The sequence below is a fragment of the Agelaius phoeniceus genome, chromosome 4 (assembly GCF_051311805.1).
Source record: "Agelaius phoeniceus isolate bAgePho1 chromosome 4, bAgePho1.hap1, whole genome shotgun sequence".
NCBI classification, from domain to species: Eukaryota; Metazoa; Chordata; class Aves; order Passeriformes; family Icteridae; genus Agelaius; species Agelaius phoeniceus.
In genome coordinates, this window is record NC_135268.1 from 46,821,848 (window position 1) to 46,842,086 (window position 20,239).

The 20,239-nt window shown below is 35.5% G+C and overlaps 1 protein-coding gene across 5 annotated transcripts in view; it reads right to left on the reverse strand.

Annotated features, from left to right (window-relative positions):
* Nucleotides 1–3,545: 3,545 nt before the first annotated feature.
* Nucleotides 3,546–20,239, reverse strand: part of CEP135 (centrosomal protein 135) — a 35,295-nt gene continuing 18,601 nt past the window's right edge. For 3 of the 5 annotated variants that reach the window (XM_077177514.1, XM_077177517.1, XM_077177516.1), the window contains 13 exons: nt 19,977–20,054; nt 19,665–19,816; nt 17,836–17,951; nt 17,611–17,765; nt 17,064–17,119; nt 15,922–16,090; nt 13,910–14,020; nt 12,014–12,199; nt 10,956–11,165; nt 9,843–10,045; nt 6,419–6,523; nt 5,904–6,050; nt 3,546–4,128 (listed from right to left, as the gene is read on the reverse strand). In XM_077177514.1, the coding sequence (XP_077033629.1) occupies nt 4,107–4,128; nt 5,904–6,050; nt 6,419–6,523; nt 9,843–10,045; nt 10,956–11,165; nt 12,014–12,199; nt 13,910–14,020; nt 15,922–16,090; nt 17,064–17,119; nt 17,611–17,765; nt 17,836–17,951; nt 19,665–19,816; nt 19,977–20,054 (1,710 nt within the window). In that variant the 3' untranslated portion in view covers nt 3,546–4,106. Of the gene's footprint in view, nt 6,051–6,418; nt 7,586–9,842; nt 10,046–10,955; nt 11,166–12,013; nt 12,200–13,909; nt 14,021–15,921; nt 16,091–17,063; nt 17,120–17,610; nt 17,766–17,835; nt 17,952–19,664; nt 19,817–19,976; nt 20,055–20,239 lie in introns of all 5 variants that reach the window. The other 2 variants (XM_077177518.1, XR_013182112.1) reach the window with 2 other exon arrangements.

Below are 20,239 nucleotides of genomic sequence, written 5' to 3' on the forward strand. Positions count from 1 at the left end.
CATAATTTAGATAATAAGTGCCAATTTCACCACAGCTGGGCAAGCACTTCCCTGATCACACCATGGGGAATTGTAGGAAAGTTTCCTACAGCCTCAGGGTTGTTGCCCCTTTGAAGACTGCCTAGTGCAACAAACCCTTGCTCAAAACAGGGTCACCTACAGCTGTCCAGGACTGTTTCTGAGTGGGTTTTGAATACCTCTGTGGAGGAGACTCCACAATTTCTCTGGGCAGCCTGTTGCACTGCTCAATCACCTCCATAGAAAAAAAAAAAAAACAACCCTGATATTTCACTCGAATTCCCTGTATTTCAATTTGCGCTCAGTCTTGTACCTCCCCCTCTCCCAACCAAGAGGAAATGTTTTACTCCCACCCACTGTTACACATGGAGATGCTCGCCTCCTTGAGCCTTCTTTTCTCAAGCCTCACCAGCCCCAGCTTGCTCAGACTGTCCTCATGTGAGAGATGCCCCAACCCCTTAATCATCTTTGGGCTGTCTGCTGCACTACCCAAGAACAGCCATGTCCATGTTGTCTTGGGAGCCTGCTGGAAGACTCTGTATGCTGGGAGTTGGTTACCTTGGGCAGGCCGTGTCTGCAGCCCAGCATTGTCATCTTATTGCCAAAGTCCCCTACCTTCTTGGTGATTTCTCACGGGCAGCTCCTTGCGGCACTGATTCATTCTTCTTCATCACAGCCAACAAACTCTATCTCTCTCCTCACCCAGCTAACCCACTCTTTTGTACCACTTGTCTTCTTATTGGACACAGCTGTGGCCTGTTACGGGCAGGCCTGTTCCTAATCTTTGGTGATTAGCACAGCTGCAACTGCTCAGGTGTGAGACTGCCTTCTGCACTATCTTAATTTTCTTACATCCTATCCCCCCACAGCCCAAATGTGAGCAGGGGCTGCCACTGTGCAGGGATCTGCTGGAGCCCCCTGTGCCAGGCCAGCTGCTGTGCTGGGGCAGGGATAACCCTGCAGCCTGATGGAGATGCATGGGTTGGTTCTCTGCCTCTGTGGCCAAAGCCCTGTGGTAGCAGTGCAGCCCCTGGCACCATCCAGCTGTTGCTGATCAGTGCTGTCACAGCATCAGGGCTCTCTCTCCCCACACCATTTATAGTGCAGCAGGGATGGTAAGGCTTCAGCTCCAGGAATTAATATTACTGCAGCTACTATGATCTTTGTGCGGCCTATGAAGGGTCAGAGGATGAAATGAAACTGGAATATCTTTTTATACAAAGTTGCAAGACTAGAGTACCAAAGCCACATACCCCTGGTTTCTTACACTGCTGGCAAAGACAAAGAAGTATAAAGTTCTCTCCCAAGGAATGATCTAAGCCCCCCAAAATCTGCAGGTTTCATTAAGGAATAACAGCATTTGCCTAGGTCAGGCTGCCATATATATGTCAATTTCTGTATAAAACATTTTAAAATGGAAGAAATAGAAATGGAAGACTGAATCTCTCATCTTAGCTTTTTTTTTTTTTTTTTTTAATTAGCAACACACAGGAATATCAGTGTTTCTCATATTGAGAGTGACAAAAAAAGAACAAATTTGGCTTCCCAACTGAACCCTAGAATTATTTACTTATCTTTAGGTTAATTACCTAAATTTTAGGGACATAATGTAAAACACAAAAACCCAAAAACCAATTAATTTTAAGGATTTCTCAAAACCATGTTATGATGTTTAGTTGAGAAATTCACGTTTTAATAAACGGAAAACACCTGTGCTTTTCTAATCTCTGGACTCCCCTGCTTCTGATGCTAGACTCTCATTGTTTTGTAGAAAAACAGCCCCAATGATTACTGTTTGCCTTTATTATTTCTCTAAAGCTGTTTTTCCCCCATCCTAATTGCAGACAGTAAGACAGACAACTGCAGTATATGGAATTTTATCACGATTTCATGTCTGCCACACTCCCCCTGTAACTCACCCCAGCTGAGGACTACACACAACAGCCAAGGGTGCTTTTGATCTTCCAAAGGTGAGAACAGCAGGGAAGCCTCTGGGAGCAGAGTCCAGGTGAGCCACATTAACATCTTGCCCACAAAAGGCTCATTTTGTACACGGCATATGCAGTAGTCCATGGATTTAAATCTTCTACAAATTTGTGCTTGTTTTCTACTTCATTAATTGAAATACTTGATTTAAAAGCAAAGTTGTTTAAAAATTACTTTTGTTTTACTCTAGTTGCTTATAAAAATGTATATAAAATAATAGTAACAAGAAAAAAAATTGACAGCTATACTACAGCCTGATTATTAGTACTGTTTTAATACTAGAAATCTGCACAGGCTTTGGTCACCCCAATAATACCAATTTTATTACAACACCTGTGTTCAATGAGGTCCTAATTCTTTGTAATTGATATATCCATGTAGGAATTACTATTAATTGAAGTGTTATGGTTTTAATTGTAATGCCAAAATATGCATTTTTCAGTAAGATGAAAGACATTGTTTTCAATGAAGTGGAACACTAGCTTTAAAAAAAATAATTCCAATTTTAAAGGGTTTATTTACAAAATAGGATATTTAAAAGTCACCACTGAAGACATCAAGAGCAGGACATGAGTTTTCTCCTCCTTACTAAATCAACCTGAATAATTAACACCAATTAGCATCAGTGGAAACTACTGACTTAATTACAAACAATCTTAATAGGTAAGTAACAGTTAGAGACAAAATCCTCCTCACTCCTGTAACAGGCAAATGAAAGACCTAGAAAGTAAAATGTGTAAGATGCACCCACCATGAATACACATGGCAGAGAAACCTCAAGTGATACAAGTATTTTCAGGTACTTCTGAATTGGTGCTCTAAGCTGCCTTTAATCAGTAAAATTTAATACATAATATATGATACAATATTTTCAGTTAACACAATATTCTTCCTAAACTTTAAGTGGAACAATCTTGTTGCAAACTAGATAAAATCTAAGCAAAAAAATAAGATTTTTTTCCCCCATGTAATTGTTATATGTTGTTTGCACCTTAGAGATGCTGGTAATCACAGGTTTTTATTGTTGTTGGGCAAGCAGAACTTTTGGCCAGTGCAAGGATGTGCAGCAATGCATCCTCCCATTTCTAGTGCTCTGTATAATTGCTATGAATACACACCATGTCACCCTGCTGGCATGTAATTATTCAGAAAACTCTGTGCTCCTCACTGCATCTTATTTCAAAGCCTAAGTTTGAAATGCTCCTCTGCTAAATACCCCAAATATTTTCAAGATTAGTTCTCACTTCATTTACCTAATATGTATAAAGTCCTGTGTCACCTCTACAACAGCTTGAGCTTAACTGGGTGAATGATTCCAGGTTGCTCTGAACATTTAAAACCAAAATTTGAAAAACATCTCCAGCTATGATTCAAGAGTTTGAATATAAAATACTTTGAGAATTTTTTAATATTTAAAGTATTTCAATACATCTTTAAAAATTTTTCTCTTCACTTTTCATTAAATATGGGGATATTTAAAATGCAATTTCACACAAAGATTAAACTAAGGGAGATTGATAGAAAAAGTAATAAAGAATAACTGATATATATTTTTTTATTAAGAAAAGGTACTGTAAACAAAACGCATTCACAAAATAGGTAATTGATACTTTTAAATACCATTAAGAAAAACCTGAAAACAGAAAACATTTGTTAGAAATCCAAACATAGGAAATCATCATGAGTAGAAAACATACACTGGCTCAGCATTTTTAACACAATTGGGGATGTTATTCTATGTTAGCACACATTAAGATGAATAAACTTCTCCAATCTTATGAGATAAGCAAACAAATAAAATAGAAAAATGAAAACAAGAGATTGTCAAATCAATACTCATTTCCTTCTTTTAATTATTATGTTTCCCAAAAAGTAAGAAAACTTAGCCATATTTGATACAAAACCTGTCAAACAGCCAGAAAAAGTCAGTCACTCCTGCCAGTTGGGAAAGCAGAATTTTGCAAAGTTGATTACTTCACCCATTCTCAAGGTTTCAAAGGTAATCAGTGATTTGAAGAAAACAGAGGTAAAATACAAGTATTCATAATTTATATTAAAAAAGTCCTTGTAACAAGGTAATGCTTCAGCTACTCAAGTACTGATTATTCCTTGATGGTCACATTTCTGTGGAGAAAGAAAAGATGTCAAAATAAAGGTAACTATTATATTTTACTAATTAATATTAGGATTAGTAGTAATATTAGTAGTAACTAATTAATATTAGGATTAGTAAAAAAGTAGTAATTAGCTTTAGCCTCCTCAGATGGTCTTCTGTTACTCCCAAATATCAACTATTAGCATATTACTTAAAACTCTACACCACTGACCCATTGCTAAAATAATTTACAAAAGTAATAGTGAGATGAGGAGGAAAAGAAAAATTCTTGAGAAGATGAAATCAGGTCAGAGAGAGACAGCTGTAACACTACAGAACAGTAATTACAGAGTACACTTTACTCTGGTAAGCTCCCAAGAAGGAATAAACAAGGAGGATGAATGATGGTAACAGCTCTGCTGAGATCACTCTACTGTAATTGATACATTTAAAAGGCAAGATGCATAACAACTGCATGTGAATTCAGTTGTTAAAAACCACATTCTTTAAAAATACACACTACATGAAAATGGGGTATTTTCTGGTAAGATATGGTACAGAGTTGACATTGTTAAAACTAAGGATACAAATATTAGATAAAAATAGTGCACTACATGGTATCCTCCAAGCACAGCAACTGGACTTTTTATTGCTCTCAGGACTCACTGTAAAGCAAGGAAGACTAAAGACAATTCTCTACTGATGATACTCCTCAGAAATACATAATCTGTCATCACCTCAGTCAAAATGTCATTTTGCAACATAACAGGGTATGCCTAGGGGCTCACCAGTAAAGCAAAAGCATATCTGCTGTTTCATCCCCACTGTCCCTATCTCATTTGCTACATTTCGTCTTTTTGCTTTGCCCAAAAATTTGCAGAAGAGAAAAATTGCTGACAATATAGGTTCATGCCAGGCTGAGCTCAGTTCTCAAGAAACCTGTGTTTTTGTTAACAAAAGTAAGCTTAGAACAAGCCATAGGTATTTACCAGCAAGAATAAACTTTAAAATCTGTTAGTTACATTCATGACCTGTCACACCACACATATTTCCTACAACTATCACTCTTTATCTCTTCCTCTCCTTCCCCTTTTGACAACAACTTATTATTCAGTATAGGACAGGTGGGATATACAGTCAATAATCAGTCCTGTAACACATAACTGGCATCACCTAAACCAAAAATGATCTCTAAAAAAAAAAACATGACAGTGAAAATGAACAGGTAAGAGACTGATTTTGATTTCTTTTTTATGGACTATAGTGATCACGATCTTAGACATTCATAGATTCAAGCACTAAGAATGAAAAAATACATTAATTATTTTTATGCAGTTGTTTTGGAGATATTTTCATCTAGTCTAGGGTTCAAATGCATTTTAGTTGAACTCTTCTCTGGAGTGTCTTTCCTTCATTGCTGTACTCAGGAGAATTTCATGGCATTCCTCTTAATATGAACCATTCACTGTTTGGAGATAACTATTTTCAATAATAAACTGGTACAGTATATCTGGATATAATAAATGGTAGTAATATGTAGGCAACATATATTTGAAAGTTGTCAGGTGGTGCAAGGCCATTAAGAAAAAGAGGAAGGAGAATCCATTATATTATATGGTCTTTGGAGAGCACTTTGCATTTATTGGTTGCAATCAATATTTTATAGTAGGAGAGAGACAGCAAAAGCAGAACTTGGAAACATCTGAAGCGTGTAACAATTTCACACAATCACAAAGGTATTATTTAGAAACAGTTTACACCTGACTCTTGAACAGAAAAGGCTTGCTGAGCTCCAATCACTTACTTTTCAGCTGCTGCGTGCTCAGCTGTGCTGGCAGCGCCGCGCTCCGGGGAGTGCGAGGGAGACCTGAGCGTGGAGCTGAGCGGGGGCGAGGCGCGCAGCGAGGACGTGCTCAGCCCATGCCGGCGCATCTCCTGCACCGCCCGCTCCCTGCAACACACAGACCCTCAGCCACACTGCACCGCGGTGAAGGAACAACACACAGCCTTGCAAAGACTCTCCCCTTCTCATAAAGCCCATCCACTCTAATTCTTGAGAAGGGATTTTTTTTATTTCCAGGATAAGGCATTTTTTTTATTTTTAGAAGCAGTGGTGAACTCACAAAACTTACGAAGAAATTCAGAAACTGTGTAAGATTTTTTTCTTTAAGCAGTTTTCAAGATGAAAATATTAAATTCTGTATGACAAGAGGAACAGAGTTTTCCATAAAAATTCCTCACTATTCAAAAAAGCAACAGTTTTAAAAGTGAGAAAGAAGAAATAAGGAGGGTCAATTCACTGAAAAACCAGCATCTTACCGTTCAAATCGCTCAGTTGTCAGTTTCCTTTTTAAAACATCAGTGTCAGTCTGCATCTGTGCAACTTTACTTCGAAGCATGGAAACCTCTCTATTATTGCTGCTTCTAAAAAAAAAAATCATGAGAAGCAACAAAGTTTTCTTTCAACAATGACAGCTAGGAGCTTAGAGAAGTTAGAGAAAGATAAAAGCAGATACTGAACATGTTGTTTCACAGAGTAAATCAAAGACAAATTAGAAGTAGCAAGAACCAAATGAATGCAACAGAATGTTTCTGGAAGAACCTAAGGTGAGAATGAAGCAAGAAGCTGGCAAGTCTGTCACTACATCCTGACTACATCATGCTCTTTTTCAGACAAAGGTAAACACAGACATGTTTGATAAAAACAGACAAAACAATTATATCATTAGTTTATTGCTTTACTGTTCTCTCTTGCAATTTGAGATAGACGTTGTGTAAAAAAAAAGAAGAAAAAGGCAGTAAATATCCACAAAAAGTTACAAACTTAACAGACAATGTCTTCAGTAAAAATTTTATCAAGTAGGCTGGAACTAAATGGCTAGCCATGAACAAAACTGAACCAAATCTAAGTAAAAATTGATTTAAAGCAAATACCAGACCAGCAAAACCCAGAGTCTGAAAGCTTGTTAAATACATCCTTGGTATTTGTGCCCAACTGTTTCAAGTGCCAGAATCAAAATTAAAAGGAGCCTTGAAAATCTTCAGAAACATGATTAATATACTTCTCAGTAAATCATCAGTTTGGCTTATTCAATGCTTGGTCGCAAAATACCATCAATTACATTATAAATGAAGAAAAATAAATTGTTGCATGTTAAATAAGTTGTCTAAGCAAGAATCTAGACAGCTATGTCATTCCATACAGTCTTCAAAGCCACTGTGAGGTGGAGTGCTCAAAAGTCTCTTCTGGAGAAGCAAAGTTGTACTAGTTTATTGCTAAAGCACTGGACTGGAGTTCTGAAAAATGAATTCCACTTCCAGCTCAGTCACATACTTCCTGTCTGGCACCCACTGGTCTTTGACTCCATGTTCCCTATTCATCAGTAAAATTCCTAGAGTGGTATCTTGATCCAGTATGTTGAGAACAGATGCAGAAGACAAGACATCTTGATGATAGTTTATATGTCCTTCAAAGACAGGCATATGCTTTCAGGATGGAGGTAAGAATTCAGGGCCCAATAACATTATTGTAAAATAAAGAAAGAAAGCAAACAGTCTGTGAGTTCTGAGGTCATTCCATGTCAATGACATTTAAACAATATTAAGAGCATTAAGTAAATCACACCAAAATTTAGAAATATTTTGAAAACCTTTATGCATGGTAATCATCATGTAAGTTTACTTGATGATACACGATTTTCAGATGACATCTGTCTCTTTCACAGTAGATACATATAGCTCTCAAGAAATACTTCAACAATTCCATAATCTTTGTTTATTTAGTTCTTTAATCACTCTAGAGCATCAAGACTTCATTTACTATACTATCACCCATGCAGTACTCAAAGTAACAACCACTTATTCTTTACACAACTCATAATTTCAGCACTGGAGAACTTCACAAGTCAAACTTAATTCTGAGAATCCTTCTAAAGTCAGAGGTTGTAGTAGTGCCATTTTCTAAATAAAGCAGAGGAACAGGTACTATAAAGCTAAAACTTTAAATAATGTTCAAAAATATTGGCACAAGATTCTTGTCAGTTAGAGCTGAAATTCTGCCAAGTCAAATGAATTTCTGTATTTTGCAAGACACAAACCTAATTGTCACATACGTCAGTCACAGCTGTGGCATTTAAAGTTCCTGCTCTTTAGACTACAATTACCACAAACCAAATAGTAGAAAATAAGATATACACAACTAGTTCTCACACCTGAACACTTGCCTAGTAACATGCAGAACCTTTGAGATAAGCAGTGGAAAAAAATTCAACACCACCACTCTTCCTCCAAGAGAACAATTTCCTTCTTCCTGCAAATATCTCACCCTATTAACACTGCAAGTATTAACATTTACAAAAAACAAATGAACCCTACAATGCAAAAGAAAAAATAGTGAAAAAAATTACTATGTACTTAGTAAAACAGTTTTATAATGTTTGTACACAAAGTAACTGGATTCAATTTCATTTAAAAATTCAATTTCATTTAAAAACTCCTTCTTTCCTTTTAATTTCTTTTTATTTATTTGTTTTTTGGGATTTTGTTGGTTTGTGTTTTTTCTAATTTTCACAATAAACTTTGTAATCAGGACATTCTATTAGCTTATGTTTGTTGTATGGAATTAACATTTTTTCCCCAAGTAAACAAAAATCAACAATACTAAAACATGAAGCAATTACTTGCACAGGGGCAATAACAATGTCATCATCTCCAGATTCACTGAGAACATTGCTACTTGAGGTGGACCATCATAAGCTATCACAAGTTGTAGCCTCTACATAAATCAACCAAAAGCATATTTCTTCCATATCTGTGTCACCAAGTTCCAGACAGTTTAAGTGGGCTATATGCCACATCTCATGAGGAGTATTGCCTGTTTCATTAACTTCCACATTTCCTTTCTCTTCCTACATTAGTGTTTACTAAACGGGCGGATTTCTACATCTGAAATTCTGCTTTGACTTTACTCTTCATCACCATCTGCACTCGGCTGCTACTCCTCCTTCTTGCTATTTAATGCAGAGCTACCACTAGTTCCTGCTGATGTATCCTTAGGAGAATTTCACACACACAAAGTACCTCCTCTCTTAACTTCATTGCTCCAAGAGATCAGTCTTTCTTATACACAAGTAGTGCTAACAGTTATTGCTTCTTTAGGCACATCCACAGCAGAAGTTGTTGCTGGCCACATTTAGTGGAGGTGTCAGGTTTAGTTCTGTTTGTATTTCAAAGGAATAAGTGATGCAGGACTTTTTCCACAACAGTTAGTATCAACAGCAGCAAAAGTACTTTTGCTTTTTTAAAAGTACTATGACTTCACTATTTATTATATAAGTGAAAATGTATGTATCATTATGTAATAATGATTTATGTAATCAAAGCAAGGACAACAGGCATCTTCAGTAGATAAGCAATTCACATTTACCATGAATTTAATATACTTGGGGTTTTTTTGTGAACACTAAACACATGTTGAAATTTTGTGTAGAGGATGTTTCCTTTGGAACTCCTGTTTGAGTTTACTGCTTGCACTAAACTGATGTCCACCAAAGTCCTGATTAATTGAAAGCAATATGAAAGACCTGTAAAGAAACTTTAAGTAAATGATGCCATAAAAGGCCAAAAGACATTCCTGCAAAAATTTGCTCAGCCATACTAAACACCCAGATTTTGTGAATAAGCATTGTCATATTGAAATATGCTTTTGCAAACCAATAACACACACACATTTGTTAAAACTTACAGTTTGCTCTCAGCCAGGGTCAGCTTGTCTTTCAGTAACTGAATTTCGGTATCTTTGTCTTGGGACATTAATTGATTCTGAAATTCTTTGTCTCTACTAGTAGCCAATAATGTTTCAAGATTCTGAACTGTAAGTCTCTCACTGGATAGCTGCTTTTTCAGCAACTCTCCTTCTGATTTTGTATCTTCTAATTCTCCTAGAACCTAAGGCACAAATTTTATAGGTTATTAGTACACTAATTTACAAAGACAGAGAATTTTATTTTGTGAAGAGTTGTTACAAAAACTGAAATGAACAGAAGTTTCATAAAAAAGAAATAATGTAAAGCCTACAATTCTTTTAAACTATACTTAATTTAAAACTATTCAAGCTGTACATCTATCAAATGTTTTACTGGGAGCTGCATTATTGAGTACCTTGAACATGAATTGGCTTTAAACAGTAGAATTTTACAGAAGTACAAAAATAGTATTTACTATACTTCATTCTATTTGACTAGGTCAGCTCATAATTAGCCTCTTGGCTTTTGCTGAAAATGTAGGAATACTTGTTTTCCTCTTCAGTTCTGTGAATATAAACAAATTTTACTGTTCTCGAGGTCTTGAATATTACAGTCACAGAAAGGCTGACCAAGCCACTAAATGAAGACAAAATCAGCTGTAAAGAAAAAGGCTCAGAAAATATGAATATTTAGAATTTTTTAAACTATTTCAAAATATTCAATGAATTCCAGATGTATCTAAATTTCCTAATTGAAAAGAAGCCATTAGGGTCTTTAATATTTAAATAAGAAGTGCACTATTTGCTTTATATAAACTTTGAGTAAATTAAAAACCCAAAAAGAAATATATATATATAATCTGTCTGTGGTACAACTTAAAACTACACCTGCAACATTTTGTAGTGATAATGAATCAAAGAAACTCCCTCTTTTTATACAGGACCCACAGCTACAGATCTGTATACTGCAAAATTTATAATTTATATAAAAACACAAAACGAATGATGTAAATTAACTTACCTTGCTCTAAGAAGCAATTATTTTCTCCAAAACCTATTAAAAGCAAAGGAAGTTACTTTGTTACAGCAAATTAAATTTGCTTTGCTGCTTACCCTTTCATAATCCATGCTTTTGGACGTCAGCTGTCGAGCTAAAAGTTCTTTGCTAGCCTCAAGTTTCACACAGAGTTCTCTCACAGAAGTGAGGTCTGCCAACACAGAAGCCTTATCCTGATTTTCACGTTTAAGATCCTCTTCCAATCTGGACATATTTTTGGTTATGGAGGAGATCTGAGATTCATATACTTGATGTGCAACAATATGCTAAACAAAACCAAATATGGATACATTTTCAGTGTTAAATTTAAGATTTTCCTGTTGAATAACCTGGTTTTTTTAACATTTTATTTTCCCTATAAAATTAACTTAATATTCCTTCCCTCTCCCTAAAACATAGCTAAAGGCAACTAATAAACCATCTCTGCAATTTTTAATCACCAACTTGAGTACTATAAAAGGGTGGAACAAGAATTAAAAAGCTTAAACCCCAAACATACAACCTGGTTTTTAACTCAGCTTACAATATAGTCTCTAACTCTTTCTAGCTAATTAAAAGTATGGGACAAAATGTAGTCAATCCACCACAATTATGCTCTAGAACTTCTTTAGAACTTCTCTCATTGCTTCTAAAATATAAACCTCATTATGTTCTATGATAGTGGTCTAGGATGCAGTATTATGGAATCCTGATTCTGAATTTGGATGTCTACCAGATTTTTACCTTGACTTCAGCCATCAATGCTTCAAATACTTCATTTAAAGCTTCAAAGAAACATAAGAACTAAGCTTGCAAAATACTCATAAAGCTATATGCAAATGTTCTGAAGCAACTAAAGAAAAGTTTCTTAGAATGTCATAGTAACAGTGATAACCTAACAGAAGAGATCTAAAACTATGAAAATATATGCCATGATTTTAATTTTGGGCAAGCAGGGGTGAAGCAAAGCAAAGCACATCTAAACTAACAGCAACTAATCAGTTACTGTTTCCAAAACCCCAGCGTTCATATTTGAAATATTCACGTATAGAAATTATTTCCCATTAAGGTGTTAAAAACCATACATTGACTTTAATGTACCTTTACATTAAACCATACATTGTACTTTAATTACCCCTTGAATCTCTTTTTCCAGAAACTCTACTCTCTCTCGAAGATGTCTCCGATCTGTATCTACAGAAAGGAGTTCCAGTCGTATGGAGCTGCTTTCTCCTTCAGCTTGGTGAGCCTTCATTTCCCAGCCTTCAGCTTGTGTATGGAGCATCCGGAACTTCTCTAACAATTCTTGGTTTTCTTTTTCCTAATGAAAGAGTAAATTGTTCTGCAATGATCACAATACCCTCAAGTTGTCTGAGTTCATTTCATGCCTTTTCCTTACAATATCTCTTCCTTTTTTCCCCCTAGAAAGCAGAACTTCTTTCATCTTCTTAATCCCACTATCCAGCAACTATTAAAATTCATCATCCCTTTTCCAAGTCCAAATAGCAAATAAATACAGTTATGACATTAAATTTTATTAAAATGGAGTTACACTTGGGAGTTGCTAGTGAGTTTTAAGGCTCCCAGGAGAGGGGTTATTTTGGATCTCTCTGCATTTTCAAGGGTCACATTACTGAGATACACTGCATGCTGCCCTTTCCAAGAAATGCCATTTTCAGCTCTTTTAGTTACTTTACTGTTATTAATATTTGTATTACAGCAGTGCCTGAAACACTGGTAATCTACTAGAGTATATACACCTAAGGAGTCTATCACAGAGGTACAAAAATGCAAGCTTTGGTGCTCACCATTTGTGCAGTGATAGAACAAATGTTGCTTGTGAATTTTACTTTGGCCAAGTATGGATTATAAGGTGGGGATAAATTTTTCTTATTTACCTCCATTCCCTGCTCACATAATGTGCAGTGGGATATGCAGGTTTATAATCAGTATAAATCTAATGAGAAAGGCAACTGTTTCTGAAATCCCTTCTGTGTATCCTGCAGAACTTGGAAGTGCAGACAGGATCAGGGGGAGCATTAGGAAATAGAAACCTGAGACTTAGCAAGTGAATGCTGTGCAGAAAAGTAAATCCTTGTCTCCACAGGCATTACCCAGATATAATACTAGAAAAATCCCTGAAATCAAGCATTCATAATTGGTTGCTTGCTGTGTATTCCATAGCTTCCTGGTACCCAACTTGAGTAACTAGATTATTCAACATCTTTTGCCAAAGACGTAGCCCCATCTGTAGCTGAAGTATTTTGAACACATGATATATTGTAAAATTCTTAAAAAATAAACTTCAAATATTTTAGATTGATAGTTCTAAGCTAACCTACTAATTACCTTAACTTTTTATCCATGCTTCAGTTTCTACTTCTAAAAAGTGGTTGAATTTACATGCATTCATTTAGACATGCAAGTTGAAGTCAAATCAAAACTTAATTCTTCCCAATTTAAAGTCACATTATAAATCTGCCAGTTCATGTTGTCTTGACCCAAATCCTACTTGTTTTAAATGATCTTAAGTTTTAACTCATGTATATCATGCTTTTGAAACCAAGCATCAGGATAAAGGACATTTAACCAGAGCACTATTTTAACAGTACTTACAATTTTATGCAGAACAGATAATTTTTTTTTTCTTTTCCAAAAGGGCAAAATAATTAAAATCATTGTATAAGCTGCTTGCTGCCTACAATCATGAAACAGTACCTGTTATTTTACTAATTGCCTGGTCAAAACCCAAAAAGCAAAATAACATTCAAACATGACATGTTTGAATCTCCAGCATTATGGCCAACTGAAACATGATCCATGAAATTGTGATGTGCTAGAATTAATCAGTGCTTTAGGTCTAACAAGGTGTTATATGAATCCCCCCACTAGTAGCTTTAAACACTGAAGAGAAAATAAGGAAAAACAAAAGAAGGAAATGGGACAGGCAGGGAGAACAGCACCCAAACCATGCAATTCTTACTTTGTCTTACTGAATGTGGTAATGACTGCCTATAGATTATATTTTTACCTTTGAAGCTATCAAGTTCTCAAATCTGGAGACTTCAGTTATATAACTATGAACCCTGGTTTTCATTTCTTCTTTTTCACGTATTGCATCTTCAAGCTCGGTACTGATAGCCTAGAGAGATTGCATAAAGGCAAAATTGTGCTTTGCAGTAAATTAATTACTATATAATACTCAGATTAAATCAAAGTAATTGCATATGCCCTAGATTTTTTTTCTATTCTACTTACAGAGCTCTTTGGGATTTGTAGGGTTCAGAAATACCCCCTGTTACCTTAGATACACCAAAGAGTTTCCAGGCAAGAATCATCACAATAAACAATGACTATCCCACCAGTTCATAAAACATGCAGCTTCCCTGATGACACACCCCACTGATCTTGGGAAAATTTGAAATATTGATGTTTGGGAGCTGGAATTTTTATAGCTTTAAGATTCAGTATGCCCGAGTAAAGTTTTAGATTAATAGAAAGCCAACTTTCTAACAAAACAACATTTATTTTAAAGTAGAATTGCAAGACAAAATAACTAAATGCACTACTAAGATCATATTTAAACATCAAAAATGCACCATGGAATTTATTTGAGATATTTGAACTGCTAATTCTGTCCCTCTCAGCTTCAGCTCTCTTCTCCTTCTGAATCCTCTAGCCCAGAGAGCCAAAACTGTAAGTATCTTTTTCTATCTTAATGATCAAATGTGGGGAAATAAAAGCTGCTGCCTTTTTTCTTCCCCTTCTTCTTTTTGTGGTATATTACTATTCATTAGCCTTCTTACTGTATGCCTTATTTAACATATGCTAAAATCAGTCTGCCTATCTCTGTGGTAGTCTCCCCAAACACTGGGAAAACTTTCATCATCACATTATAATATTCAATATTTCATCTTATTAGGCACCTGTAAAGAGTAGGTCTGATTTCAATAATACAACCACATATTTACATATTGCACTATAGGTTTTGCAAGAACTATTCAAGGTCCTACATCACTTCCTTGAAACATGTTGCTATATTAAACTTTGTGGCATCAGACTCAGCTGGGGTGACTGAGGGGGATTGAAATAAATGGTTTCATTAACAATGTCCTGATTGTTTTTAGTGTTGGCACTTACAGTGAATTCAAACAAACATTTGTATCTCAGGATGAAAATTTTAAAAGGTATTTGAACCTCACAAGGAGCTTATTTGCTATACAAGATGTATGTAATGAATTGCAACAAAATTCTAGATTCACTCTTAAGACAACTCTCACATGCCCTCTACAAAGACTTTCTAATGCTCAGCCCAATAAAACACTGAACTTACCCTATAAAACACTGAACATTTTGGTTACTTACCCTATAAAACACTGAACATTTTGGTTATATATTGTCCATGTCATGCACTTGGAGTTGGGAGGCTTTTGGTCACCAATAACAAGCTGCTGCATGAAACCAACTCATTATTCTTCTAACCCTAATTTCCAAAACACCCTAATCTAAAATATGGCATACCTCACTCAATAAATCCAATGCTCCAAGGAAACTAGATGGATGAAATGAATGAATCACTGCACCAGAACAAATTCAGATGTGCCATCAATCCCCTTCCTCTCTCTCTCACTTTCACCTGATTAATCTGATGTCTGCTTTTGGAGTTTCTTTCCCTCTCTCAATAATCACTTCCACAGATAATAACACCCAATCTTTACCAATTAAATACCGATGGCAAGTGATATAACCAATTAACATAATTTCATTATATTATAAAGTTCTAGATTTATTTTATTTAGATTTCTTTTTTAATCTGAGGAAGGGTTACCAACTGCAAGCTTGCCCACTTCTCCCTCACTGCATTGACTACTCTTAGGTATCTGAAGTATTGCTTTTACAATTTCTGCCCAGTGATTTTCAACATCCCAGGGCTCAAGAAATACCAATAATTAAACACCTCAATCAAAAGCGAGGATGTAGCAGTTTTGATGCAAGCAAGCAATAAATGATTTAATACATCAGTATCACATACTGTCTTCATACCTGGTTTTCTCTGGCCATTGTAGCCAGGTCATCTTGCAGTCGCCTGTTTTCCTTCAGAGCCATTTCCTTCACTCTTCCCATTTCTGCAAGCTCTAGCTGGGATGTGTCGAGCTGGCGATGCAAGCTGGCAATCTCACGGTCTTTGTTGCTCAACCTGTCCTGCATCTGGCTATCAAGTGAAAACGTTTTTAAAGCTGTCCCTTCTTCTACTATACCACACACTGCTGAAAATAATCGGATAAAATTCTTGCTCTCTGAATGATGACAAACTGAGTCTAAATATAATGTAAACTAAGTATGGAAAACGTCAATATGCAGAAATAAGATGGATTTAATCTTCAGTTTTGAAGATATATCTGGTAAGATGTATCTTATTAGAGAAAGAGCAATTTTAGATACTTAGGTTTATTTGTGTTTGGTAGTGATTATGGTAATTGCATATTTTATAAGCCATAAAGGAAGAAGACAAATAATTTACACTTGAAGGGCAATTATCAAAAGAGTAATGAAAAGAATAAACAAAAAATTAGAAATAAAAATATCGATAACCTTAGGTGAACTTTTGCATTATCTTTTTTTGACACATATAGACCATGCATCAATGTGGCAAATATTCAGTTACATTGGTCTTCAAATATTTAAATATTGGTGTTTAAATTTTTGCTTTTAAGATGCTATAGTTTAAAAAGTCACACTTAAAAAGAGGAAAGAATGAAAGATCACAGGAAGCCCAGCTAAAAATTACATAAATACATTTTAAGACTGTACTTAAGCTCGAAGAATTAGATTGCCAATCATTAAGAATTCAGCTCTGAATCTTACCTGGGTCAATCTAATACCTAGTGGAGTGCTAGAAAACTACTTCTTTACCAAGAGTTAGGAAACCTTACCAGTTTAGGGAAATTAATACAGACAAGCAACTGTTAATGATTGTTGCAACAGTTTCCTAGCAGCCTGCAATATAATTGCAGAGGAAGTGCCTTCCAAAGTTGAGTACATCTTTATCAACACAGCGCACTCCTCTACTTGACTCAAATGGAATAACTTAATTTCATCAAAATAACTAAAATAGCCATCTACTTTCACTGAAAACTACTGCCTAAAACAAAACCTCCAAAGAAGGCATCCTACTCTTTACTTACTCTGTTGAGGACTCCAGCTCAGAGACAGTTAAACGTAAATGAGCAATTGTTTTTTCCTATGAAAAATAATTAAAAGCTGTATTAGGTATTATTATGTTGCAATATAAGAGGACACTTCATTAAAGAACTTTTAATGTAAATCTTTATCTTAGTTCTGCACCAATAAATAATTTCCAATTTTATTTTCTTTACTGAGAAAGGATTGTCTTGTCACTGAAATAGATGGAAGGATGGAAGTCAGCTATAGATTTTGTCATCTCAGGCTAGTACTTTATATCTCATAAATATCATAAATCATAGATATCATAAATATCTCCACATGCAAAATGCAAACAAATGCTTCTTTATTTTCTTGGAGTATTTAGGGAATACAGTAACATTCATAATTAAAGTTCTATTGAGTTGGCACATGACTCTGCACTGGGTCCAAGCACAGTGTTTATGTGCTCTGCACAGACTTTGTCATCAAGGCAAAACGTCTCCCTAAAACATAACTGCTTTAAAAACCCCCAGGTGCAATGCAAAATAGTACTTTTACTGGACATACCCTGTTAGCTAAGTTGTCATCTAAGCATGCAATTCTTTCTGTTTTTTCATCTACAGTTTCTTGAAGACTGTCCTTTTCTTTGTCCAAAACACTAATGGTACTTCTCAGCACACTGACTGCTTCTTCCTGTGAAGTGCTCCTCTGGTTTAACCTATCTAAAAACAAAAGAGTAAGTGCTTTCTATTTTAAAAATGAGAAATAAGCACAAAAATAGTTATAGATTACCTATTATCTCTTTCAGCTTTATAATTTCATCTTGAGCTGCCAGTAGTTCATCCTTTTTGAGGGACAATCTGTGCTGTAAATCTTCAATAGATTTCTGCTGTTGGTCATTTAAGAGCCTGAAAAATGAGTATACAGTTGAAAGAAGCTTGGAATTTATTCTGGGTCTTCAACTTCTGCTGTTAAGCTGCTTTAAGTGCTGGAAGAGCTCCAGCATAACCTCCTGACAGGGCTGTATCACCAACCAGCAGCAAGGGTTTGTGCCATACTAACCATCCTCTCTCTTGAGAGAGCGGATTGCTGAGGCCAACACCACTTGGACTCCTGCTTCAAGTCCACCTCAACATCAATGCAAAATGGAGAAATGGAACCTTGGTGGAGCAACCACCTTAGCCACAAACATTTACCTCCTTTTATTTCTGTTACTCTTCATAATGCTACTTGTATCTTTTGACTCTTGCTTTATAAAGTTTTTGATATGGAGCTCATAGCAGTGATTATCAGCCCCACCACATTTTAAGAAACAACCAAATTGACAGCTACAGTTCTGATCCTACTTTTAAAAAAATAAAGAGCTTGAAAGATATTTGAAATCATCTACCTACACAGTTGTTTTTCTTGGAAAGAAATATCAAAGTGACTTAGGGAAAAAAAAAACCACCAAAATTCCAAAGCAACAAAATGGATTATTTATGAAACAGGCAAAGAAAAAAATCCCTGTCAAGTGGGATCCCACAAAAACTAGAGATTTCATTCTTAAAAGACCTCACTAATGCAGAATACAGAATGTCTCTATAAAGATTGCTTTCATCCACTTCAAAGTGAAATCTGAGAGAGGAAAAAAAAAAGGGCAAAGGGGCAAACACAGCATTTCCACCACACACAAAATAAAATCAAATGCTAAAATAAATGTGGACCTACTCCTCATTGTCTTCTTTTTGCAATATCACTGCTTTAGACTGAAATTATAGGAACCTAATAAGACTTTTTAATATTTATTATTGTCCTCTTTGTCAACTGGGAGCATTAGATGAACTGCAGGGCCTGGTGCTCAGCTTCAGTTCTTCCCAGTAATCCCCCAGGTGCTGTGTGGTAATGCTCAGATGGGGAACAGGGGAATACCCCACAGACCCTGGTTTCCCTTATAAAATATCCAAAAAATGTCATCTACAGTATTACCCATCCTGTAGTGATCTTTTACATCAACAGCTCTCATTTCCACCTCTGTTTTCCAATACTGTTCAATACTGTTTCACTTTCTCTAAGCCTTTTTCTTGTTCTATGACATTTAGACACCTGATGGGAGCTCTTTACTAAAGCAAGTTTAAAAAAGCACAATGATCCTGCAAGTTTAAATAGGCCTCACAAATACATGAGGATACTTGAATCCTCCAGTTCTAAGCAAGCTGGTCCAATCCCCACAGACTGTGTCTATGGATCATTCTCAAAACTGTAGGTCCTACTGCTGCAGTTTGCAAAGGCATCTGTCTTCTTTTGAACAGAGTTTGGGGATCCCTTTAGAAACTTTCAGTTCTGCTACATTCATAAGCAGAAAATATGGTTATTGGAGGAAACAATTCTAGAATGAGCCATAAGGATTATCAGTATATTTGGTCATCAACTAAGTCCAGGAGAAGCTTGCTGTGAAAAGCTACCACAGCACTTTCCTTACTCACACCTACTTTTCTTTAACATACAAGCTGTACCAAGTGATTTTTAAAATATTTATAATTATAGTCTTTCCCAGGAACTCAACTCTGCTATACAGTCACAGAATAAACAGAATTATTCTAGCATCTGTAAAAGATCACCACATTTTGTATCAGACTTACTGAAGTGTGCAAATCTCAGCTTTAAATTGAGAAGAATCATCAGAAGTCTGGGCAAGTTTACTTGACTTCAGATTTAATTCATTTTCCAAATAGTTTATTCTTTCTTTCAGGATAGAGACTGTAGTCCTTAGTTCACCCTTTTCAATCTGAAGCTGCAATTTAAAATAAATACCCAAAGGTTATTATTGCAGGAAGCTATAACAACTTAGCTTTTAAATAAATTTAAGTTGAAAACAGATATAAAAATAATTTCTGGAACAGTCCATCCTATTTTAGAAATAATAAAAGCTTACTTCCTAAAAAAGCACTTACTCCTTGAATATTATTCTCCAATTCTGAAATATCATGCTGCAGCTTTGATTTTTCATGGTACGCTGCTTCTTGATGCATCTGAGAAATATAAAATTACATGTAACAAGACAGACATTTTTAGATTTAATCAGAGAAATTTAAGCTTTATGTTTCAGAATATATTGCTTTACATTCTTAGATGAATGACCAAATGCAAAGCTCTCTCTGTAAAACTACAGAACATTAGCTGAAAATACATTACTGTAGTTTAATATAACATCACT